This window comes from Rhyacophila brunnea, unplaced genomic scaffold (assembly GCF_057557595.1).
Source record: "Rhyacophila brunnea isolate RB1 unplaced genomic scaffold, BYU_Rbru_1.0 scaffold_18, whole genome shotgun sequence".
NCBI lineage: Eukaryota > Metazoa > Arthropoda > Insecta > Trichoptera > Rhyacophilidae > Rhyacophila > Rhyacophila brunnea.
Window position 1 is genome coordinate 32730864 of NW_028232837.1, and position 27595 is coordinate 32758458.

Below are 27595 nucleotides of genomic sequence, written 5' to 3' on the forward strand. Positions count from 1 at the left end.
TAATAATCAAATGCCTAATTCTTGTCAAATTTGGGATCACAAAGATTATCAATATAATTTTTATTGTAAATATTTCACTATAATAATGTCAACATAAATTTTACTAATGGTTTTATAAATGCTTTTAAAAAAATTAATAAATATAAAAAATCTTAACACCACTTCACATGGACGTACTGAAATATGACTATATTCTAAAACATTAGAGCGAGAGGTTTAAAAGAATACTACTTTATGTAATAAAAAAACTTTATGCAGTCATCAAATGTTTAAAATAAATATAAAGGATAATAAGGCTTCAAAATTATGTAAATAGATAGTCTACAACGTTTAAGGAATATCCAGGATTATGCTTTGAAAATATCATAAAAGCTCCATTTTGACGTACACTGAGCATGTCCCCTCTTAAGTTATAAATAGATATGTAATATTATCAAAATGTCCCTTATATTTTATAATAATATAACCATACAAATAATCAAGAATTTATATGACTATAATAAATAGTATTTTTCCCGGTAGATTCGTATAATAGATTCCCGGTGAGGGTACAAATTATTTATGTGTTTTTCACAAAGCCTGGGTGTGATTGTACAAAATTACTAACAAGGACATGGTTATTAATAATTAAAAAAAAAAAAATTAAAACATAGATAAGCAATCCCTTCACTCCGTAATTTTTATGGTGGAAATTAATATACCTAGAGGCCTCGGTTATACTCCAATCGGGCCTCTTACCTACTAGGACCAACCCAAAAATCATATATTTTACAAAATATATGATTTTTTGTCTTTCTTGTAAAATTTGCGCAATTCAAAATAAGTGTTGAGGTTGCACAATTTTTTGTAGGAGAGACAAAACCCCATTTTTCTACAAAAAAATGGTTTTTATGTTTTTCTTATAAAATTTGCGCAATTCAAGATAAGTGTTACGATTGCGCAATTTTTTAGAGACAAAAAATCATTTTTTCGTGATTTTTGATTTCGGCCGGTACCCCGATTATTATAAGCTAGTGCTCATACAGGTCGCCTTGAAGTTATAAAGAAAAAGTATGAGACCCTTAGTAATCGAGTGACAACAGTCGTGCATGATTACCAAAATCAAACTGATAAATTGAGGTATTTACACCGAATCGCCAACATGCAGTGATTACATTTTACAATGTTATATACCTTATATATTTAAAAATGCATTATTTTCAAAATAACGGTATTGTAAAAAAAATTAAAGTATATAATATATATAGAAAATATATACCTTGATGATTTCACTTAAAAATTGATTTCTTTTTAAATATTAAGTATTAATATATAAGTATATGTATTTCGTTTAAAATTTAATTAATAAATAGATTCCACAAAAATTAATGTTTCTTTTTTCCCCTGGCTGTTCTGTTTTGTCACTGTTCTATTTTGTCATGTTCTGTTTTGTCCGATCACCGTAAATTTAATCATATCATATATATTTATGTATTTTCAACATTAAATTATTTAAAACCAATAAATACATCTCGTAAAATTCGTATCAAACCTAATTGAAGTATTACTGTCTGCAAACTAGTGCCGCATTTTGTAACATACCTACGTCCAATTTACTTCATGGTAAATTACTGTTCAATGATCAACGATCATTTGATGAAATATTATACGAGCACGTCATGTTTCAAGTACAATGGCGCACGAAGAACTGTCTTACAGTGAAATGCATACGTACAACTTACATGTAACCATCGTATATCTATATATTTATGTAGTTTTAACATTAAATCATTTAAAACCAATAAAGACATCTCGTAAAATTCACACTAAATCTAATTGGAACACACCGACGCATTTTGTAATATACCTACGCTCAATTTACTTCACGGGACAATGTTCAATGACCAACGGACTGTCATTTGATGAAATATTATACGAACACGTCATGTTTCAAGTACAACGGCTCACAAAAATGTGTCTTACAGTGAAATGCATACGTACAACTTATATGTAACCATCGTATAAACTTATGTAGTTTTAACATTAAATCATTTAAAACCAATAAAGACATCTCGTAAAATTCATATTAAATCTAATTGGAACATACTGCCGCATTTTTGTAACATACCTACGCTCAATTTGCTTCACGAGACAATGTTTAATGACCAACGGATGCGTCATTTGATGAAATATTATACGAACACGTCATGTTTAAAGTACAACGGCTCACAAAAAAGTGTCTTACAGTGAAATGCATACGTACAACTTATTTGTAACCATCGTATAAACTTATGTAGTTTTAACATTAAATCATTTAAAACCAATAAATACATCTCGTAAAATTCATATTAAATCTAATTGGAACATACTGCCGCATTTTGTAACATACCTACGCTCAATTTGCTTCACGAGACAATGTTCAATGACCAACGGATGCGTCATTTGATGAAATATTATACGAACACGTCATGTTTCAAGTACAACGGCTCACGAAAAAGTGTCTTAAAGTGAAATGCATACGTACAACTTATATGTAACCATCGTATAAACATATGTAGTTTTAACATTAAATCATTTAAAACCAATAAAGACATCTCGTAAAATTCATATTAAATCTAATTGGAACATACTGCCGCATTTTTTAACATACCTACGCTCAATTTGCTTCACGAGACAATGTTCAATGACCAACGGATGCGTCATTTGATGAAATATTGTACGAACACGTCATGTTTCAAGTACAACGGCTCACAAAAAAGTGTCTTACAGTGAAATGCATACGTACAACTTATATGTAACCATCGTATAAACTTATGTAGTTTTAACATTAAATCATTTAAAACCAATAAATACATCTCGTAAAATTCATATTAAATCTAATTAGATCATACTGCCGCATTTTATAACATACCTACGCTCAATTTGCTTCACGAGACAATGTTCAATGACCAACGGATGCGTCATTTGATGAAATATTATACGAACACGTCATGTTTCAAGTACAACGGCTCACGAAAAAGTGTCTTAAAGTGAAATGCATACGTACAACTTATATGTAACCATCGTATAAACTTATGTATTTTTAACATTAAATCATTTAAAACCAATAAAGACATCTCGTAAAATTCATAATAAATCTAATTGGAACATACTGCCACATTTTGTAACATACCTACGCTCAATTTGCTTCACGAGACAATGTTCAATGACCAACGGATGCGTCATTTGATGAAATATTATACGAACACGTCATGTTTCAAGTACAACGATTCACGAAAAAGTGTCTTACAGTGAACTGCATACGTACAACTTACATGTAAACATCGTATATATTTATGTAGTTTTAACATTAAATTATTTTTAATGAATTTATTATGAATATTATATTATTATAATTTCAGGAAAACCGCTTACGAAGAAATATGCTACAGCCAAATGCATACGTACAAATTACATTATAACCGTCCTGCTGCGAATCGCAAATTTTTAAAAAAAATCTAGTGGTTATATATTTATCAGAAGTGTTTTCAAATTATTTATTGAATTTAAATCTTAAAAAAATCTTTATAGATTGATATGTGACATGGATGATAATATATTAGTGTATATAAAAAATGTCTTACAGTTTTTAGATAGGTCATGCTTTGAGTAACCGCTTATATCTACTGAAAATTCTATAAAATTGAAAATTTTTATCTTAAAACAATATCTCGATAATTCAAATATTATATTATATCTGAAAACAATGCATGATATCATATTTATATCAAAAAGGTATATCAAAATGGCAGAGGCGGCTCTACTTTAAGGGGCCGAGGATACGATCCCCCCCCCCATCATTCTTTAATTAATATTCAATTAAATATTTATGTTACACATGCCTGCCACAGTACATTGACTTTTTTAAGTATAAATTAATTATATTTTTTATTTGTACCGTTTACCCATTCTTGATTCTTGTTTCTTGGCGCAACCCTTGTAATGCTGCAGTCTACTTACATAGCAGGTACGTACAACGATACTGTCGGGTCACAGAACTTTTGAGAACAGATTTCCAAGTTCCCTGTGGCCGGGGCCTTCTGAAATGGCCCGTTTCAAATCAAAGCGAATATTTATGCAAGCATGCAATTATGAGACGCTATATGCGATTATCAGTTATGATTCTTAAAATTCTGTATTGCGGTAACTGTGTAGAACATTAAGCACGTCATATGCACGTTTAGTTTTACATGTATTGGTGCTGGTTCGGGGATGCGATTCAAAATACCCACTCCTGCATAAATGTTATTACCTAGGTAAAAGTTAACGTACATATTATTATTATATTATCTTGTTGGTCGGGGCATATCCTGTCACAAGTTGTTTTAGTTTGCCAGTCAGACGTCAGTGATCAACGGTCATCCATATATTAAAATAAGTTTTAAATTATATTTGTCAATACATATTCTCTATTAGTATTGTAAAGTACTATTTGTAGGGAGTTTTCATCACACGTTAGTAAAATAATTTTGTTAAATAATATTATGTAGATACTATGATGAATAAGGTGGATTATTTTATGAAATATAAGTTCAGTACATTGACATTTGAATATAAACTAGAAGTGAAACGATTAGGACCTCAACAACCTAGTGATTTAGTGTGTATGAACTAGTGAAACCAAAAAAAAATAACATTTAAATCGGAATGTATCCTTAAAAAGACTATTTTGTTTTCCTTGTTTAATTTTTGGTGGTGAAAGTGTTTGGGCTCAGTCTGGTTATTCAGATTTAAAACATTTATCAGAGAGGCTAACTTCACACGAAACTTCGTTGTCTCACATAAAAAATGCTGTGTGTTTTTTGTAAATCAAACATTGTTGAAAAATTAGACAGTGTCTATAGGCATAATATTCAACGCCATAATCAAGAAGTTGACAAAAATAGATATATACTTTCAAAAATAATTTCTGTGTTAAGACTTTGTGGTTCGTGCCAAATTGGAATCCGTGACCGCGATGAGACTTCCGAATCCTTAAAGCCGAGTGTTTCGCTTAATGTTCCAGTTACTATGTGAAGATGATGTAATATTAAAAAAACTATTACGAAAATTCGCCGTCATTTAAAGGGACTTCAAAAACAATTCCAAAAACATTGGACGAGAATAATCTAAAAGAGATATTTGCTGAAGTCACCAAACTTTTAGAAATTATTGTTACGATCCCAATGACGACTTCAGAATCAGAAAGGTGTTTTTTGACGCTGAAACGTATCAAAACATGTACAAGAAATACAATTTGTGAGGAACGGCTGAACGCACTTTCCATGTTATATAATTATAAGACTCTTTTGGACACAGGAGGCATATGAAGATGAAGTAATAGCTACAAAAGGTATGTTTTCTTTGAATTATTTATTGAATCTAAAGCAACAGCCTCTATACAAAATAAATAACTAAAGTACACACAATTAATCTCATAATTCAAAATAATAATAAAAATATAATATACGTTTTGATTAATATTAATTAGGTATACCTATATATATGAGATATTTCACGCCATCTGACCCCACATACTAAAATATGCTAGTGCCGCCACTGCAAAATGGTATATCTAATTATTGATAAAGTAACGTATTCAAGATAGTAAATTCACAAATTATTGCATACATATTGAATATAACGATCACAGATTGGGCTATTTTATAATACAATAAAAAGACTACGAAAATTGAAAATACGAGGGTGGGTCAATAAGTCCTTAGAAAAGCCGACAGGTGGCGCGACTAGTACTGTAAGCGGTTTGTTTTCATGCAGCGGCACTACTGATTCAGTATGCTGCGAAGTTTCAATCAGATTGGTCGGGTTGTTGTGTGTTTCTCGTACATTTAAAAAAAAAATTTGCTTGTTTACAAAAATGGAGAAAATTGAGTTTAGAGAGCTGTTATTAAACATTTTAATATAAAAGGGTTAACAGCAAAGGAAATAAAAAATGAGTTGGATTTAGTTCACGGCATATCTGCTCCTTCACTTGCAACTATTTATAACTGGTTAAATGAATTTAAACGTGGTCGTACATCAACAAAGGATGAACCACGCTCAGGACGTCCTGTAGAGGTGACTACACCAGAAATGATCAATAAAATCCACGATATGGTGTTAAGTGACCGAAGATTAAAGTTGAGTGAGATAATTGATGTTACAGGGATCTCAAAAGGTAGCGTCATTTCTATTTTACATGACAAATTGGGCATGAAAAAAATTTCTGCAAGATGGGTGCCGCGTTTGCTCACAGTCGACAATAAACGCAATAGGGTGGTGGCCTCTAAAGCCCTGTTGTCGCTCATGCAACGCAATCCGGATGAATTTTTTCGTCGCTTTGTGACTGTAGATGAAACATGGATACACCACTATACTCCCGAGACGAAAGAACAGTCAAAGCAGTGGATTGCGAAAGGCGAACCATGTCCAAAGAAGGCGAAAACCGTAAAATCAGCTGGTAAGGTTTGGCTACTGTATTTTGGGATGCACGTGGAATTATTTTCGTTGACTATTTGGAAAAAGGAAAAACAATAACAGGGGATTATTATGCATCTTTATTGGACCAGCTAAAAAACAAAATTGAAGAAAAACGGCCTCATTTAAACAGGAAAAAAATCCTCTTTCATCAGGACAATGCCCGTGTTCACACATGTTTACGATCAATGGCTAAAATTGAAGAATTGAAGTTCGAATTGGTCGACCACCCACCGTATTCGCCAGATTTAGCCCCCAGTGACTTTTTTCTTTTCCCAAACTTAAAAAAATGGCCAAGTGGACAACGTTTTTTTTCAAATGAAGAAGTCATCGATCGGACAAATGCTTATTTTGAGGACCTTCCGAAAACTTAGTTTTCTGATGGTTTAAAAAAAATTGAGAAACGTCTAACCAAGTGTATTGAGCTCCAAGGAGATTATGTTGAGAAATAAAAAAAAAATACAAAAATAAAAACTGTTTTAATGCTTTTTTCTAAGGAATTATTGACCCACCCTCGTAATTTCTGTGTTTAGATTGTCTGACGAAACGTACAACAAAATAGGAATCCGAATTAAACTGAAAACCATGTGAGACGAGGAAACAGACTCCGACCAAACCGAGGACCTGCGGTCTGCGTGGCTCGACAAGCACCGATTTATGAACCAGCATATCAAATCCGCAGAAATGACACCAAAAATCTATTCCAAATCACCTGTCATGTTTGTGGCAAGCGACCACTGACTTTTGGAGCCGTTTGCGACCCAAGTGGAACGATAAAGTCGACGTGAAATACATCAAAAAGATATGGAAGAATCATTTCTATTGCGTGCTAAACCGCCCACCCCCTTCAACATTCCTACAAAAACATTACTTTTAGATATCTGCAGTGTGACCAACATTCCCGACTACCTACCGATGCTTGCCAAGATAAAATCAGATGTGGAAAGGCTCATGAACTGAAATACACCGAGGGAGATGGCATACATCCTGAATTCCTTGAAATACAGCCTGAGCACAATCCTGGACCCAATGTTTCATCCAGTGGCGCACCCAGGATTTAATATTGGGGGGGGGGCAAGGAAGAGAATGTCAATTAGTCCCATAGGCTCTTTTTTTCTTCATATAATTATTTTTACATATTTTCACAATACATGGCGATATATTTGTACAGCTTTTCCTAGTTTTTATTAAATTGGAGGCATAGTAGCGGTAACCGTTGAGCGTGTCATCAGCGACTGGCGGATTGGAAGTGACTAACAGCGACCATGCTGGACATGTGCACCTAGTATGCTAAAACATTACTCAAATAATATCGGCTGTGCTATATTGTAACGTAATTTATTCACGAATAAAATACGTTTGAACACATGGCAACCTATTGCCGGAGATATTTTTATATCGTTGACGTGGCAGACTGCGCGGAACGAATTCTTAAGTTGGTATTGCCTGCGCTGGCCCGCAAAAAATGCGCGTCGCAGCAAACGTCAGTCTTAATCCGGATCTGGGAGGGTGCAGTCACATTTTTGTACGAGCAAGACGGCTTTCGGACGGCCGTTCCAACATGGCGGACTCACGCAACCGGTATTTTATTGTATCACTTGTATACAGGATTAGATTACTTGTCTTAACCTCGTAGTAACTCCTTACAGAAAACTCTAGCTTTGTTATTAGGTATTGGCATTTGTTTCGATTCAAATTGTAACCTTTATTATTATACTTCGGCGGTTATCCGCGTGTTACCTGTTTGCTTCTACTGTTTCAATAAATTTCATAGTGTCCATTTTGGAACGTATTTAAACGGTTTTATTATTTAAATTCTTGTCCTGATACGTTCCGAGTATTGAAATATGCCGTAGGAGAAATCTGGCCAAGATGGCACCCCTTTATACCATTACACAATAATTAATTTAACATTATTAACCCGAAGTGCTGGAACCTGGAGGAATCGTTTCAAACAGACATCATGGTATTCACGACCCTCTGTTAAGTAGGTATTATTTCTTACAGGGATGGGAATTCTTATGCTATACCGCCATTTGTGTTATTTTGAGCTAAGTCGGATGTGATAACATTGTAGGTACCTACACTCATATATTTTAATATTGCGGCATCTGAGCGATACGAACCTATTTATTATGTTACAGCTACCCGCTTGGTCTAGAGCAGTGTTTCCCAAAGTGTGGTACGCGTACCCTCTGGGGTACGGAAAAAGTTTGGTGGGGGTACGCGCTGCACCGAGCTATGGCTGCGCCTGGTGCAACAAGCATTAATACAACATCCATGTTAGAAGGTTTATCGCATGCGGAAGAAGAGCAATTGTTGGAATTATTAGCTTCAGACGGATTCTTGCAAAATAAATATAAGGAGTTTACTTAAACATCATATAGGTTGCAAATGCAACATGTGTATCCAGTTTTAACAGAGAAATTCCTGAAATACATCTTGCCTTTTCCAACTTCATGGTGTGGAACCGCATCTCAGATTAAAATTAATAACCAGGGAACCAAATTACGATGATCTGTCGTTTCAACATAAACAATTTCATCCTTTTCATTGATTATAATGAATGTTATTTTTTATAATATAACTTTTATTTATATTTTATTATGAATGAATTTATTTTTCGTTTATTACTATTTTTTTTATGTACTACAAAAGGAAAATATAAATATATTTTGATTGTTATTAAACTACTTATATGCATTTTTCTTTGACGAGGGGTACTCAGTGTTACGAGATTTATAGAAGGGGTACACAGATGTCGAAAGTTTGGGGAACACTGGTCTAGAGAGCTACAATATTTATGCCGAATTCCACCGAAAAAAATGTTCTTTTGATTTACACCACCACCGACTAGAGTGGCTGTAGTCGTTCTTTTCGCAGAATGTTTATCGTAGATTTTTGGTTTTGTAATATTGAGATTCCAAAATATTAATTGAAAATGGACAAGAAAAAGTATTATTGCATTTAACTTATACACAACCTACTCAACATAACATAGCCTAATATCTCGTTTATCGGTCTTTTGTCTATTGCACTCGGTGTACCTACACCATGGCCCCCACATCCTGAAACGGGCCCTCAGGCTAGGGTATTTGACGGGCCCCCTATCCACCGTTTAGATTAAAGGCAGTGTGAAACACTACATTTACGTTTTTCAAATTGTGTTTTAGTTCAAATTGAGGGTATTTATACAGTGAATTATTGGCGATTTTCAATACATCTACTTTAGGCATCTACTGGAGCTGTCGAGTTTCGACACATAATAATCAGAAAATATATTGGACAATTATATTATTTAAAATGTTCATGGTCATGAAGTATAATAGCGCCGCAGGCAACTTTTTTTTACTATAAAGCTAATTTATGATGTGTGTTTATTTCACTTATCTGGTCAACGCGACACGCCGGGCCCCCTACAGCCCGGGCCCCCAGGCTAGAGCCCTGTCAGCCCTCCCCGGCCATGACCTACACCACTCGGGAATTCGGGTGGACACCGATAATTTGTTGACAGTTCATTAGGGAACGGGTTACTAAAAAAACCCGACATTAGTGTTTCGAAATTAAAATCTAAGACATTTTTCTAAAAAGGGTGCTAGAGATCATTTTTTGCCGTGTTATTTGTCTTAGCCCAAGGTATAGTTTATTGGCTTTAAATTTCAATGATTTTTTATATTTTGGGGGGTGCCAGGGCACACTGCCCCCCCCCCCCCCTCCCCTGGGTGCGCCACTGGTTTCATCTGATGACAAAGATGTGGGAAAAAGAGCGCTGTCTGATGAACAGGATAGACGATGAAGGCATGTACTTCACAAAGAAGTTGACCCTCTTAGTTGCGACAATTGCCGCAGCATTGTGCTATTCAGCGTTCCGGTAAAGATTTTGGTAAACATCCATCACAGGAAAAACCAGGCCATTTTTTACCTGGATACAAACGCGTGCGGAACAAGTCTACTAGCTTCAATGTTTTCTCCAGCAGACCCATAGGTTAAGCAGTCCATTAACTTGCTGCTTTATGTATTATGAAGAGGTTTTCAATAGTCCTAATCGTTCCTTCCTCTGGATGATGCTGAGAGTATGCGGCACCTGTCCTAAGATCATTCGCAATAATCATATCTCTGTATGAGAACTGCAATTTTTTGTCAGAATTGGTGAAACGTTATAAACGAAACTAATGAAATGGTTCAGGGTTGTGTCCAGAGTCAGCCAGAGTTGTGTCCTTGCTCAATTTCATACTATTCAAGACCGGCTGATCGAGGCGTATCTTTAACTTTCACATTAAATTTATATAACCTGGAATACGCCGATGATGCTGTCTTATTCGATGATCCAATATCTAGGGCATTCAAGAAATAATTGACAGAATACAGAACAATTCGTTTAAAACAAAACCGGTTTAGATTGAAACCGGGTAACCACGGGTTTCTAAACATAGTTTCCAAATATAGTTTATATTGTAAATTATCAAAAAAATATCTCAAACTGCAAGCTTCGTATTTTTTCGCTAGGTGCCTCTGGTAGGTAAACTTTACCTTAAGCAACATCTGGCGCGGATAGTACTTAGATGGGTGGCCGCTTGGGAACATTTATATTTTATTTTTATATTTTATTAATATGTATTTCTTATTCATTTATATTTTTAACCTTAATATTAATATTTAATATACGTTAAAAAGTGAATACATATTGTAATATGCAAAATAAAATTTTATAAAATATAACAATCGCTGGTATGCATTGGTCGTTCAGTGGTAGAATGCTCGCTTGCCACGCGGGCGACCCGGGTTTGATTCCCGACCGTTGCAACTTTTTGTATTTTATTATTAATATTATGTATTTCTTAAGGGAGTACATTGTAATGTGGATATGCGTCTTCAATCGCTCTCAGACACATACATGTTCCAATGTACTTCCGTGTAGCCGAGGTACTCAGCATCAGGCAACTGATGCATTTTACCAATCTCGTTAAGATTATATTTATTTATTTTATAAGATAACTCGTCTCAAATTAGCCTAAAAATCAATACAAAGGAAACCAACCTTATCGATTCGTAGTCTCTATATACTACAACATACGTGAAGCGGACATAGAATAAAATAAATTGTACATTGAAATAATAGTTTTCAATATAGTAAAACAGGACTCTATTATGCTTTAACTATCCGTTTGGCTTCCTTGGCTTCAAGAATGCTGTGTTGAGGTATTACGAATATATTCTTGAAAAATTTGTGTTTTATAGAAATAGAAAAAAATAAGGCAATTTATTTTCTAGACTAAATAATAAATTTGAAACTATTTAAATTATATACAATATGTACATAACTAGATAGGTATCTGTATAACTTTAAATAGTCAAAAAGTCTCTTGAACCCTATCTAATTGACTGGTATAGTTAGTATTATAGCTTTACAAGTAGGTATACATATACTCGTAAAAGCTTTTAAGACGTTTGAAACTCCCTAAGAGAAAATTTATTTGTAAAATAATTATAAAATGTTTTCATTTCAGTTGTCTTCCACAGAAAAATTAGATATTAGAAACGGGTTATACAAAAAAAAAACTACAAAACACTAAGTAATATTTTTACATATCAGTTTTCCTTGAGCTCACCCATCGGCTAGTGTGTATCATGAGACGGCGTTAATCCACTGCACGATGAAGACCTCTATTCCAGTCACTCATTTTCTATTTTTCTGCTACGTACTTTTGCCGAAGTTCTTTCTTATATCCATCGACTTCATGGTTCTGTATCCAGTCAGTACCTGTTAAATTCCACAGTATTTGTTCAGTGACTATCCACTCACAACACAACATTATAATGACAGAATGTCATCTGAAAAAAACTAAAATGTTTTCTTGATAAATTTTCATGAATATTTTATGTGTGAGACATACTATCTACAATACTTGAATATAAAATTTTAGTTAGTCATAAAAAGTGTATTATTATCTTCTTTTTTAGCATAATTTTTATTTACTTAGTACTATCGGTAAAGATATCTAACATCAGAAGCTCTGTTACTATGTCATAACTGGATAAGTATGTTGCTTCCTATAGGTTAATACACAAGTATTATAATCGTAGAGAGATGAAATAAATCGAATTTTTTTACAGGGGTGAACTCAAATATGGCAACATCTTTTAATTAAAAATGCGTCGATAATTTGATATACCTATGTGTTTTACAAAAATGAGTAATGTAACTGTACTTTGGTAAGATGTGACAAGTACAGCGAAATATGAATATAATTTTAATTTACTGCCAGTCATTATTAATATCGAAAATTTTCGTTATATAGAAGCTTTAGTGTTATTTTATATAAACTATTGAACAATAATTTTGCAGTCACAAGAATATATTATTTATTCAATGCTATGTATGGTGAAGAAAAATAATAAGAACTCGCATTGAATGTATAGATTCAAATGGCGGTGATTTTACTTGTGAATGCGACGCGACTATCGCACTCGATTCTACATTTCGTGCACTTTACTAATGTCTGACAAAACTAGTTAATCGAGAACCGGAAGTCGCTATAGTCACATGTAGAGGACTTCTCAGTGCACTGCATTTTGATGTACCTGTCATAGCGGCAACGCTTGCTAGTGGCGTGTTTAAATGTTTTATTTGCTCTCATTTTAGATGCAACAAATTTTATTCGCAATAAACCAAAACTTTATTAATAATAATTCTAACATTACTCCTGGTCATTTTAGAAATATTTTATTATAAAAAGCTTCAAATTACGTAAATTAATAGATCCGTACATCACGGGAGCGTAAAATAAAATGCAAAATTTGAGCGCGTTTCTCATTTAAAAACGGAAGTGCCATATCACTGCACTGGAAGGGATGGTTAGTTTACACTGTTTACAGTTTTTTAACGTGGATAAGAAGTTCCTATTTGACAATATGCATTTTGGCTGAATATCACAATAATCAATTTTGCGTATGCGATCACAATAATATATTTTAACGTACTAAGTGATTTTGCAAACCAATAAAGAGTATTATTGAAAAACTACATTTTAATAAAAATGATGTTATTTTGCGTGGATAGTGTTTTGGCTCTCGGATAAATACGCCTTGAGCAACTCGTTCTTATTTACTTTGAGAATCAAATTTTGTCACCATCATAATAAATATAGACAGTCCGACAAACTTGTATGCATCTATAGGCAAGCCAAGTTAATTAATTATTCTTCAAAATTTCCCACCGTGGTTGTTAATAATATGTATAATAAATGCCTATTTACTACTAAATACTTTTAACCATCGTTACCTTTGGACCGATACTTTTTTTCATTTTGATACCAAATAGGAATAATCTTTTTTAATATGACGGCTATATCTACTGAAGAGCGTACTTCAGTGAAACGGCAAATAATTTTCAACAGTAGGTGCGACGAAATTTCTCACTAGTCGCCAATCGGAGACCGACAGTCGAGGTGTCGGCTCGTTGATTTATTTTGTCATGGCGTCGGATGAAAATATTCTTAAATCGTGTAAAGATGACTAAAAAACTTTACTATGTACTTAACTTTACAATGAATATACTATTGTTTGTAGTAATATAACAATAAACATAAATGGACGCATGTTGGATTTTTATGACAAATTATATTTCGTTTGGTACGCGTCATATGCACAATCCTCGCATAGCCTAGCCATGATCTTTTTAGACCATGCCTCAAATGAAGTATAGCCTTAACACAATTCGTAATCTGTTACCAATCCAACGGGCGGCCGCACCTTAAATTTGTTTACAAAAATATTTATTATCATTGATAGATGCTCTTATCTACTTAAAATATATTTTTATGCTTACAAAATATGTAAATCAAAGTATTGAAGCCACTGTGAATATAGATAAAACTTTTGAAATAAAAATATATATATATATTAGGTATATTGAAATGCGTACGAAAAGGTGATGCAATGTAAATTGGTAATCCATGTTTTTTTATTCATAAACTAAGAAATCAGTGTTTTTTTACCATTTCCGATCCTAAGAAGATCATATGGGCCTCCACCAAGTAGAGGTTTGTATTAACAGATTTTTGATTTCACGAGAAATGGATATTAGCCACTAATTACACAACCTAGTTTAGGTCCATTCTCTGACTCTAAACACTAGGTCTGGTGAGGGATCAGTGGTTACTTGATGGTAATTCATAACAATTTATAATATTAGTCAAAAACACGTGTTGTGATAAAATCTTTGTTCATGGTAAATACCAGGTGATAAAAATATCTCATTAATCAAATGACTACCTATTATTTTACTTGGTTAACTTGAAATAAATCTTTTAAGACTACATAGTCAGTAATGCTTTCTTGAATGAAACTTTATTAGTTCATATCTTTCTTATTATTAATAAATATAAACATCATGTATGTAGTTTCCTATAGTAAGTCTGAAATTAGTTATTGATAGTAGTATTAAAATTCTATATTGTCAACACTATTACGTGTAAACTGATATTATTGCAATAGTTTAAAATACGCACTATTTGGTGCCAGTAAATACATGTTCGTGTGCAGGCGCAATAATTAATTTTTAATATTATAAAATAAATTAGAATGTTGACTTTTTTTATAGATAAGGGCTTTTTATCATCTTAATTACTGATAAAATAAATTGATAATACCTATCTATTTTTGTAAACCAATTTTAGAGCATTTGTATAAAATGATTAACAGTTTGACAAAAAGTGATACATTGCTACTCATTTAATTCAATTTATCGGAAAAATAGCTTAAAATACTGTTTAATTATTTTCCAGGGCAAATATTTGGTGTCATCTATCGTGAGTATTTTTCTGTTTTTTTAATTTATTTAAAAAAAAATGGTGGCTTCAGAATAATAAGAACGATACAATGAAGTCATCTTGTGTCTATACGTGTAGATTTTTGTAATCGCACGTTAATAATTGTAATATAGTGATTAATGAACAGTTTTCTGGAATATCAGAGCTAGTGTAAATGCAACTTTATTAACTTAAGATGTATCCTATTAATATGACTGCATTACATCCGACAGTTAACTAACTATTATTTTTTTAGCCAGCAAAAATACAAAATGACTGAATCCGATGCGAAATACAAGCTATCTTACTATAATGTGAAGGGTGCAGCGGAACCGATACGATATATGTTTGCTTATGCTGACGTCCCTTTCGAGGACCACAGGGTCACAAAAGAAAAGTGGCAAGCAATGAAAGAAAGTAAGTACCTATAAAAAGGTATAAACCTCTAATGGGGGTAAACCGGTCATGTAAGTGGCGAAGACTCCATACTAGGCGATTTTTTTAAAGCCTACATTCTTCAGAAAAATATATTTTAATTGCTTTTTGACATATTTATATAATCACTGGATTATATTATATTCTATAATAATAATTTAATTTACCAACGACAGATGTCGTATACTATGTTGGAATGTATTATACAGATTACACAACAATCTGCACTGGTTTAAAAAAAATATGCCACAGCGTCTTGACGTAAATAAATGTCGGATTATTTTTCAAGGAATAAAATTGTGATATTTATCGTATGGACAGTTATGGTTTCAGTCAGTCTATCGAATTGTATGAAATATGGTAGATTTCTATCACAGAGCCGAAAACTTGTTAATAAATATAGATTGTTTTTAAAAATAAAAATATTTTTTATCAATGATTTTTGATGTGTATAAATGTTTTGTACGAAATCTAAACTCATCGCTCAATTTTATGTCGTTAGTATGTACCTATTCATAGTAGTAATATCGTATTATCTTATTTCTCGTAAGTATGCTCTTTTTCTCAAATATCTACAGTCTACCTCTTTCCAAAAGTCACCCTTTGCCACTGGGTCATATAGTATATAAAATAAACTGACAGATAAGTTACTAAAAAGGCGGGCAACATACGCACCCCTTGAAGCAAAATAAAACCTGAAGTACCCACACTGAAATTATTATAGAATCTCACTACTGAAGATTTTAAATGTCAAAATAATTAGTAAAGGGTGATTTTGAAATGAAGAAGGCTAATATTGCCAAGGATGGTAGAGTCAAGATATACGAATCTTTTTATCTTTAAAAAAAGGTTTGGTTAATATATTTTTTAAATATGGATGTTTACGACCTATATATTTCTCTACTTTTTTTATACATTTTATAAATTCTGGTGCTATCTTTTCATGCCTCCGTGGTTTCATGAACCTAATAGAACCTGCTGTTCTGATAGTGACAAAGGCCGACTTTAGTGAATTTGATACCCCTTCATGCAAACTGGTGACACTTGACAGAATCTCTTTACCAAGCTATAGATTATATCAATTTTAACAAATTAAACTCGCGTATGCAATTAATCTTGCGTTTAACAGCATCATTTTAGGGCATGGAAGTGAGAAATTAAAATCTTTTTAAAGTTATACATGCACATCATCGTCATCAGCTTGAATCTATTCACTGCTGGATGAAGGCTTCTTCATGCTGCTTCTACTTCTCTCGGTCCTGTGCATTGCGTTGCCATGTACTTCCGCAGAACTTTATCATGTCATCGATCCAGCGGCCTCTAGGTCTACCTTGCGGACGTTTTGTACTTCTTGGATACCACTGGATGACTAGATTTGTCCAAAGATTGTCTCTTCTTCGAGCTATTTGTCCAGCCCATCTCCATTTAAGGTTTTTAATAAACTCTATTACATCGCAAACTCTTGTCTGCTTCTTTATCCACTCATTCCTCTTTTTGTTCTTTAACGGTATGCCCAGCATGCACCTCTCCATACCACGTTGTGCTACTCTAAGTATCTGGATCTCTCTTTTACTTAGGGTCCATGTTTCATACGCATATGTGATCACGGGAACCACACACTGGTTGAACACTTTGCGCTTTAGGCGCAGTGGAAGGTCACTTTTGAAGACATTATTCAGGCGGCCAGAATCACTCCAGGCTAGCTTTATTCTGCGAACAATTTCATCAAATATACATCCATCTATAGACACTTGTTGTCCCAGATAGATGTAGCTTTTCACCTGTTGGAGCTAAGTGCCATTGATGAGGATTTATTTTTGGCCCGCAAAACAGTTGAACATGACTTTCGTCTTTGATACATTTTTTTTCAAACCTACTTTGTTGCTTACTTCAGCGAGTTCCTGCATTCTGCTTTGGAGGTCTTCTGAGTCTTGCGAAAAAATTACTATGTCATCGGCAAAGCGCAGATGACTCAGATATTCTCCATTTATGGGGAACCCTTTGTCATTCCAATCAAGTTGCCTGAATAAGTCTTCAAGGGTAGCTATAAATAGTTTATGTGAAATTGTATCACCTTGTCGGACTCCTTTGCTGATAGGAAATCTGCGCGATGGTTTATGGAGATTGACAGATGCTGTTGCGCTACTGTATATATTATTGAACATATTTAAATAGCGCCCAGGGAATCCATGTTTTCTGAGTGCGTCGAGTATTATTGCATGCACATATTATAGTATAATACCGCGGAAGGTAATCATGTACAAATTGCAGCTAGAAATACACGTCAGTTAGATATAAAGTTACCTTAAATCTTCCATATTTTCGTTTGGGTTTTATCTACGAAAATTTTCTTGGTGTCAATATTTCCAGTATACGCTGGACATAATATTATTCTGAATAATACAATCTTAGAAATTTTATTTAAATGTAGAATTTTAAATTGTAATATAAGCAATATAAGCAATATCGTCACATTAATGATTTGTCCGTGAGGCAATAACCTTCTCCACAGATCAACTCTATCTTTCTTAGCTAAACTCTCTCAAGGCTCACTATAAACCACATAATACTCTTAATTTTGCCAAGCCAATTCACATGAACTCCTCGTCATCTCCAATCTTAAACCTAAAAAATAACCCAAAATTTTTCAACTTATCATCCTTCATGCGGATTTTACACTAAAGAGCATAGCCTGGGACCTAAGCAAATCGAATACAGTCGCTCTCACTCGATTGTATGTCAAGCTTAATAGTGATAGACTCTTTTGTCTGTTTAATCATATTCTAAGCCTTAATAATATACGCAAATTGTCAAGTACGTATATAATATACGAATTGTAAAGAAAATAAAACACATTTTGGTAATGTTCAACTAATAATTAATTACTTTACCAGATTTCATACCAATGACAATAATCCTAGCCCCAAATTTCTTAAACGAGCACTCAAGCCAGGATTTTTAGTGGCCCCCAAAATATCGCTAAGGTTAAAGGAAGTGTGACGCTCTACAATCCAAATAGGACATATTCGTTGTTTTTATAAAACTACTAGCTGACCTGGCAAACGTTGTTCTGCCATATAAATTATTTCTAGTGAATATTTCGGTTGTTAAATAAAAAATAACGAATGTATCGTAAGTGTGTGGGGATGGGATCTATGACAGAAAGAGAAATAGAGTGCTGTAGACGATGACCGCCGATAAAAACAAAAAAACATCAACCATTCATTTTCTCAATTCAAAATGAGTAATGATGTTCATAATGAATGAATTACCTGTGACAGGATCTCGTTGTTTAATGTTTATGCAATATCCGTCTTGTCCCTTCCAGAAAATTAGCGGATATTGGAGAGCGTCGTATGAACGGTGTGTGTCAGCGATGAACTCCAGATTATTGTTTCTTTTTCGAATCACGATGTCTCGCGTTGATGTGCGGTCGCCAACCATGATTCCAGCAATGTCGTCAACAACAAGCGCATTGAATCGACGCACGTGCTCTCCAGCTGGTGTTTTATCAGGATTGATGACAATAGCGTGATTTTCACTTTGCAATTCGTGCATGTGTGCTTTGAAGAATTTCAATAATTCATTGTGCTCATTCAACAAGGCGTCCAGTTCGCCGACGATGCGCCTGGCATTAGGCGAATTGAGGCTATTATAGTTGCAACGTGCATCCACGTGATTGATGTCCTCACCGCCCATGAAGTAGATTTGTAAAAGTTTATGTGGTTCGTTTGGCATTGGCAGCAATGAGCCTACTTTGTGGTATACTTGGCCTTTGATTTTGAACGTAGAATGGAATTTTTGACCATTTGCCGCAGTATTGTGAACTATTTCTGTTACTCCGAACGAAGTCATTTGGAAGCATGGGTTGAATGTGCGAATGGACTTCAGGAATAGGTTTGAATCTGGAACCGTGCCGATGAGCAAGCCGTTCAATGGTTCTGGTGGTATCTCAATTTCTGGTAATTGCACTTTTCCTGATGCGCAACACAACGCGCTGAGTCATGTTTGAATTTGAGCGCATGACAATGGGGACATTCTTTGTCCATAGCACTTTCGGATGAGCGAAATATTCAATATCTGACTCGTACTCGAATGCGAGGCGAAGGAACGAAGCGGATGTAAATGTTCGATGTACTTGTTGGCGTTGTCGGTCATTTGCTTTGCGTGTGTTCGCTTGGCTCCGTTCCAATTGTCGTTGTTGATTTCGTTCAGCTCGTGCCTCTTGTGATTGGGATGCACGCAATTGCGACATGCTTACACGCACGTTTTTGTTATCTTGTTGGATTTGTTCGTCTGTTCTTTCTGCTCTACTATTTTGCATGTTTGTTGCTTTATTCGTTCGACGGCCCAAATGGCCCCCCTTGCGTCTTGCTGGCATTGTGACTTTGATACACCCACATAAAAATATATAAATTAAAATAAATCGTACAAAATTTTGCACGCACTGCGTTGTGATATGCCGAATGAAATGTCAAAATGATGCGATGCTTCTCTTGAATTCTTCTCGGACGTAGCGCCATCTGTTATTCAACAACATAAATAATTTCGTTCTGTTTGAAATACGAACGACGGTTAAATTTGTTCATACAAAAATAATATAATCGCGATTAAAAAATGGGAGGGTGGGGGTAGGAAAGTGAAAATTTGGAGTTACAAGTATTTTTTTATGCCAAATAATAAAAAAAATACAAAAAAAAAATTGTCAAAAAAATAAAAGAAAATTTTTCTGGATAGAGATACCCTAATCACCTAGCGGTATGAAATATACTTGTTGACCTATTCTCATACCTAAAAAATATACATAGAAAGAATCATAAAAATCGGTCAAGCCATTTCGGAGGAGTGCGACCACAAACATCGTGACACGAGATTTTTATATATATAGAGATTTTTTATATTTTCTAATATATCCACTTGAATTATGGAATTGTCGAGTAACGATACACAGTAATCAAAAATTGCATCGTGAAACCACATATTTTTTAAATTGAATACATAAGAAGTATAGAATAGTGTAGAGAATTTTTTTTTTTACTTTAAAATAAAATTTGTGATTCTGTTTATCTCCCTTGTGGGGCGGGCCATGACTATAATAGATTATTGTCAATACACTTTTTCAAAAATAAGTGGTAGGTACGCCAGAGAAGTGGGTGGTAAATTTCAATGAATGTAATTATTATTTTCGTTGTACATACCATTCCATAAATTAAATAATATAACATATTATCATTGAGTTATACCTACTACATAAAAGTCAATTAATTAATTTTGTATGTGAATATAATTTTTAATATTTTTTAGCAATAACATTTCAAAAGTTACCTATACTGGAATTCGATGGAAAAGAGTTAAACCAATCAATTGCTATTGCACGATATATAGGAAAAAGATACGGATTCGGCCCCATTGATCTATTCCAAGAGGCATTATTGGAATCATTGGTGGATAATCTTATAGATTTGCTAAAAGGTAAGAAGGTTATTTTTTTACATTCACTACTTTATTAGTTATCTAATTTTACTTAAAATACTATATTAGGGTTACAGAATATTGATTCCTACGATCGAATGAAGGTAACTACTTTTGTGGTTGACATACAGACACACAAGTTAGGGTTTCTCACGTTTTATATAAATACTATGTAACATGAACATATTATTTAAAGATTCTAAGTTTACACAGGATAGCCAAAAAAACACCCATCTGAATGAAACTGGTTTTGTACAAAGTTATAAATTACTTGTGGGAAAAGTACAAAAAATAAATTGTAACTTAAATTTCGAAGGGTTTGTTTTTTTTATTATACCTACCACGTTTTTTATTATCAATGAAAGAAAATATGATCATAAAAATGTATTTATTCAGAAGTAAAACATCAATTTCGATAAATCGATAGTCACCCATTGTTTAAAGTACAGCGTCAAGCCACTAAAAAATGAAGGCTTTCTCTTTCCACCCTTATCGGTCGTTGATTTTCCTGACATCAGTTCCCATGTACATCATGTAGCAACATAAAGTATATTTTATAACATAATATACTAAACATTAACAAACAACACAATTTTGACGGTAACAATTTTTGGATCATGATGTCTTCACCAAACTCCTCGTGTGCGTCACACTGCATATTCATTCTTGGCTCCAGATATCATTCATAGAATCTTCCTTTAAAATATCATAATCAATCACTGATAGTGATGGGTCAACATTTTTTTTAATATTTAAAAAAAAAATATACATGTAAATAAATATTCTTTATAACACTACAACAAGCCAAAAATCCCAATGACAGTAGTCTATTTAGTAATAGAAATGTAATAATCGCAAACACCCAGGTTTAGAGAAAATCACATAAATATATTGTGACCTCACCGGCTCGAACCCGGAGCTCCCTGATCAAATGCCAGCAGCTTATATGCTGCACCACGAGAGCCACCTTCTGATCCATATTATGAAATCTGACGTCGGCAGTAGTTTGTATATCTGAGTTTTTGTATTCCGATTTGGCACTTCGAATTTTAGATGATTACTTCCGGTTAGATTCCAAAACAACACTTAGTCTGTATTCGTCTTATGACTTCTGATTTCATATCATTTTTAGGGTAAACAACAACTGAGTTCAGAAAGAAAAATGGTATAGCTTCTCAAATGAGTTATTCCCAATAGTTATATTATTTCCATATGGCTGCATTAGGATTATGGATTAAGGAGTTCATTTTAAGACCAACTCTTTCTACTTTCCTTACATAATTCTGATATTAATGAGATACAATTTAATGTAATCTTTTAATAGAAAAAGTGATAGATATCGCGACATCTATGAAATAATAATGTTATATTCATTTTTAAAATAGTGCATGAAATTTAAACAAAGAGCTCCAAATCCTAAATAAATATTCCTGAATTTAATACCCGCTAATACAGTTGCTGTATTTTACTAGATAAAACTCTAATAATATTAAATTTAAGGAAACAAATAGAAAGTAAAAAGAATTTCAAATTAAAATATTTAGCGATAAGCTTGAGTTATTCACAAAAAATCATAAAAATTGTGTTGATAGATTACAATATTATTTTAATATTAATCATAAAAGATAAAACTATTTTAGTGGAATTCTACCAAGTAAACACCAATTCAATTTAAAAAATAAATTTATTTTAAAATAAATTATAAGTGTATAAACACAAACATTAATATAAGTACAGATAAATCATTTTTTAATAATACATCTTCAATGCATTTCATAATATTAAAAAAAAATACAATAATATTTAATTTTCAGTTCTGCATGATGAACATATTCTAACAACTCCAGAATCAGAGAGAGCGGCAGATGAAGCGACCCATAAATTCTTTACATTGTTTGAGAATATGGCATTAGCAGATGGATTCTTCTGCGGACATAAGGTAAATTTTATACTAATTAATGGACAACACTTCAACAATAAAATTATTAATAATAACAATGATACTAAATAAGTGTCAATCTGTGGTAAAAGATCTTGGCATAAAGTTTGACTCAGCATTATTTTTTCAGTTGTATTTTTACAGTTTTAAGTAAGGCTTTAGGATTCATCGTGAGTTAATCTAAGCAATTTTGGAATCCAAAACATCTTACATAGGTACTTACACTTTGCATTTCGTAAGTGATTAGTGTTCTTGAATATATGTCCATCATCTGGATTATTACATACCTATACAATTTTCTAAAAGCTATTTTTAGAATGCATTCAAAAGAAATGTCTTCGATTTATGTATTTTTACATAGTTATGTTTATTTTTTTTTCAATCAGTTATTCTTCAAATAAGGATTATTTTCTTGCTACGGTCTCTCGTAGATCACTTTTGCTCATAAATTATTTATGCCTCTCCCCACAAGGTATGGTTGCCAATTAATACAGATATTATGAAAAATTTGCATTTGTATGCTGTATGCATACATATGTCAATTACCTGCAGACAACCATGAATGACCTCTTCTGAATATTTTCTTGTGCCATGTTTATTAGGCACCAATAGAAAAGGTTGTGAGATTAATCAATACCTTCCCTAGATAAATATATTTTCAGTAAAATTACATTACATCACCACGTGGGATCCTAAAATCAACATTTATGGGCCTCCACAGAGTGGATGTTGTAATAACAGATTTACATTTTTTACGAGAAATGGATGTTAGGCACTTGCTCAACCTATTATTAGTTTCATACTCTGACTCCAAATATGCGTTGAAAAAAATGTGAATTTCACCAGTCTCGAGATTCAAACCCAGGACATCTGTATTTTCTTTTAAATATTTATTCTAACAATAATCTTCCCTTTATTATTTTATTGTGACTACATTTCTATTTTAATCTAATTGTGTACAATTAATAATATATAGTGTACATAATTACATATCAACGTTTAAAAAGAAATATGACTTAACTTATACGAATCAAAATTTATAGGAGGCACAAAAATGTTTTTGTTATGGTTATAGTGGTAATATACATAAACTTGAAGTCTTTTTGTTACATCCTTCTTTTCTTTAAATAATTACTAAGTAGCTAAATTTAGATAATAATTTGACATTTTCAGCTAAAATCCTTTAGATAAAACGTGTATTTAGTCGTGCGCAATTTTATAATCCAATAAAACCTACTGATGGTTAAATCCGTTTTTCATTTTTACAGTCGATATGTAATAATATGTTTTAAATACATAATACTTCACAATTAAAATACAAACATAATATGTATCTATGTATTCCACATATCGTTTATATGGTAGTAAATCATTACAGTTTTTATTTTATTTTAATTAAAACAATGCCTTTCCGTGAATAATATATATTTGATAGTTATATCATAGGGTTAACAAACAATATTTCATAACATAACTAATTAAAGAGAAAACAATTACATTGAGAAACATTGACTGACGGACAATTTAATACAATTTATATTTAACAATAAATTTATTTATCTTTATGTATCAAAAACATTTTTAAAAAATACCGATAAAGAAGATTTTTTTTATAGTATTTTCCATTAAAATAATATATAGTTGAATAATAATAACTTATTGAAATTTGAAGTGTAAAGAAAACATGTATTATACAATTAAAACATTTTTATGTGGTGAATAAAAACTGATACATATAACATCAAAAAAAATCGTATAAATAATATTTATTTTTCAGGTAACGTGGGTAGACATCTACTTTGCTGGTAAAATGGATACATTTTTGGATTACAAGCCAGATATTCTGAATAAATTCCCAAAGGTTACAGCTATCGTTGGAAAAATTAAAGCAAAAGATTCTATGAGGGAATATATTAAAAACCGACCTGCATACAATGCAATTATGAAATGAGTGATAATTGTAACAGCACATTATCATCATATTGTTTACCCTTATTGTGCGATATTAAAATATCATACGAGGGGATATCGCAGTATAAAAATATACATTTATTTAACACTAAACAAGACCCACTAAATCAAACTGAAATGATTACTGAATACTTTTTTATAAAAAAATAAACCATCTCTACAAGACGTGTCTTTATTTTGAATGGCTATAAATTTAACCATTTAAAATAATATACTCACTTCTTTTTAAAAATTGTATCAAAAAATCATAATGACACTCATTTAAACCTAACCTTTATCAAAACATGCATTAATAGCCAGTGTTAGAGCAAACAATAGGACAATAGATTCGAAAGGTGTACCTACTAGTTACATAGTAGTAAGCATTTTTTGTTTCAATTTTTACTGAATGGTACACCCTACTTTTCATGAAAATTAAATAAGCAGTCAGTATTATAAACCTATTCTATAATTATTGGTATAATCATATAATTACACTTTCATCTGTAATATAATATTTTACACAATATTTAAACAAAATAAAATTCTAATAAATCTGAAACCGGTTGAGGTGATTTTTACAAGAGGTTGTTGTGAGCAGTGAAATGTTTATAAAATAAAAATGGTGACATCTAATTATTATACATAATACGATAATTCAAATTTATTATAGATATAGGTAGATAGTAAATTTTAAAATGTACACGTATTTAATTTTTCTAAATTCCGTATTTCAAATTTTATAAAATATGTAAATATTTAATTATTGTAAAGTAAGTATTTAAATTATTCACTTTAATCGTTGGTAACTGAACAATTTGATTACTAAATCATTTTTTATTAATTCATTACCGAAAAAATATTATAAGCTTCACAAAATATTAATTTAGGATGTTCACTAGATAATATAATGATATTATTTAGATCAAAATGGAACAAATTAAAAGGTAAACATGAATAAAGAAAGACTAGTCTTAAAAACAATAATATAAAGCTTACTATACCACACATCAAATGAAATGTCTACGTATATGCAGTAACGTCCCGTGGAGGTAAACAAGTCATGTGTTGCATAAGGGTGGCACATTGAAAAGGGCGGCGAGTGAAGGAACGAATACATTTTTATTATAACTTTTGAAAGCACTTACGGTTTTTATCGATTATTATATACAAAGTATAATATATTCGTATCTTAATTCAAATTCATTGTTATACACATTATAATAGCGGTTTAACGCTCTCATAACATTTGAATAAGAGTTCCTCAAAACTTGTCACACCACATACCTCCATGTACCTAAAACCAAGACTTTTTGTAAGTAGGTTTCGTGGAAATACTCTAATTCTTAGTGGATGGTGTTGATACCGAAAAGAATGGATGACGAACTCACATGTATGCTGGCAGCGTTCTTCACGAGTATCACCTTGATTGAGGGTTGTGTGGACATCAGGACATATAATTCAAGATAAAACACGTCTTTTTGATTTGACAATTTCCCTGCGCGGGGACGTTTAATTACATTAACTTTTCAGACATTGGTTGGATTACATCATTAATTACACTTGCACAGGAGTCTTAGATTTATATATCGCACAGTCACTATGTGGGAGCACGTGTTTGAACACATTGGCCAAACTGGCGCGAAAACGTTTTGTCGGGGACGCGACGCGTGGTTTTGAGGTGGTTATAGGGATTATTAATAACACAATAACGGGGAAAGAGATTCACTAACTTATCATATTGAGACAAGCGTGGCCAGGCCACGCCGAGCACGTGGTCCTGGACACCTACCACTCTCCCGGGAGAATTTGTACTCCCCGCAATTATCTACGACGGATCTATGGGTGATGAGGCAAGAGGGAGGGGCAAAGGGATGAAACAAAAATTACGGTAAATTTTTGTTTGTCTCTCGGCAAGTTACCATTTCCTAGTAGCTGGGCTTAGGTATTCGCCCTTTTTGCCGCTGTTGAAATGTCCCGTGGCGATGTTATTTCGTAAATCAGGGGTGGTGAACCCTAATTCGAGGGCGTATGATTAGGTTGTGGATATGTGATTTGAAACTGCGGACCGGGGGTTTTTTCCATCTGGTGACAAACCACCCTGCCATCTTTTGTTTCAAATTTCATATCGGCAACCACGTAATGTGAATGGAGCGTGTATTGACAAAACAAAGAAAATCTTACTAATAAATTGCGGGGGTTTCGAATGGTTCGCGTTGGTAACACATTGATATGTTTTCATGGGGCACGTTTTGTGGTTATGGGGTGATGTCGTCGAGGTTTCTAGTTCGTCTTGCGAGATACCCTCAGCAAGTGCCAACGGTTCTGGAGGGGTAGCCGGTTTCGGTAGGGTGTCGTCACATGATCGGCTTCTTCGGACTGCTGCAGTGGTCGGGGCTGGGTTGCCTATTCAGGGGTAGGCGGAGGGTTGCGGAGATCAGGTGTCGTTCGGCGGGAGGTGCAATCTGGACGTGTGCTCGAGTCCGGCGACGCCGTCGCAAGATTGACGCGGGGA

The 27595-nt window shown here is 33.2% G+C and overlaps 1 protein-coding gene across 1 annotated transcript; it reads left to right on the top strand.

Annotated features, from left to right (window-relative positions):
* Nucleotides 1–15222: 15222 nt before the first annotated feature.
* On the top strand, nt 15223–25265 carry LOC147073443 (hematopoietic prostaglandin D synthase-like). Its single transcript, XM_085945375.1, has 5 exons — nt 15223–15284; nt 15541–15701; nt 21024–21191; nt 23006–23130; nt 24908–25265. Exons 2-5 carry the CDS (start codon nt 15557–15559, stop codon nt 25079–25081), a joined length of 612 nt encoding a protein of 203 aa, XP_085801501.1. The 5' UTR covers nt 15223–15284; nt 15541–15556; the 3' UTR covers nt 25082–25265.
* Nucleotides 25266–27595: the final 2330 nt, after the last annotated feature.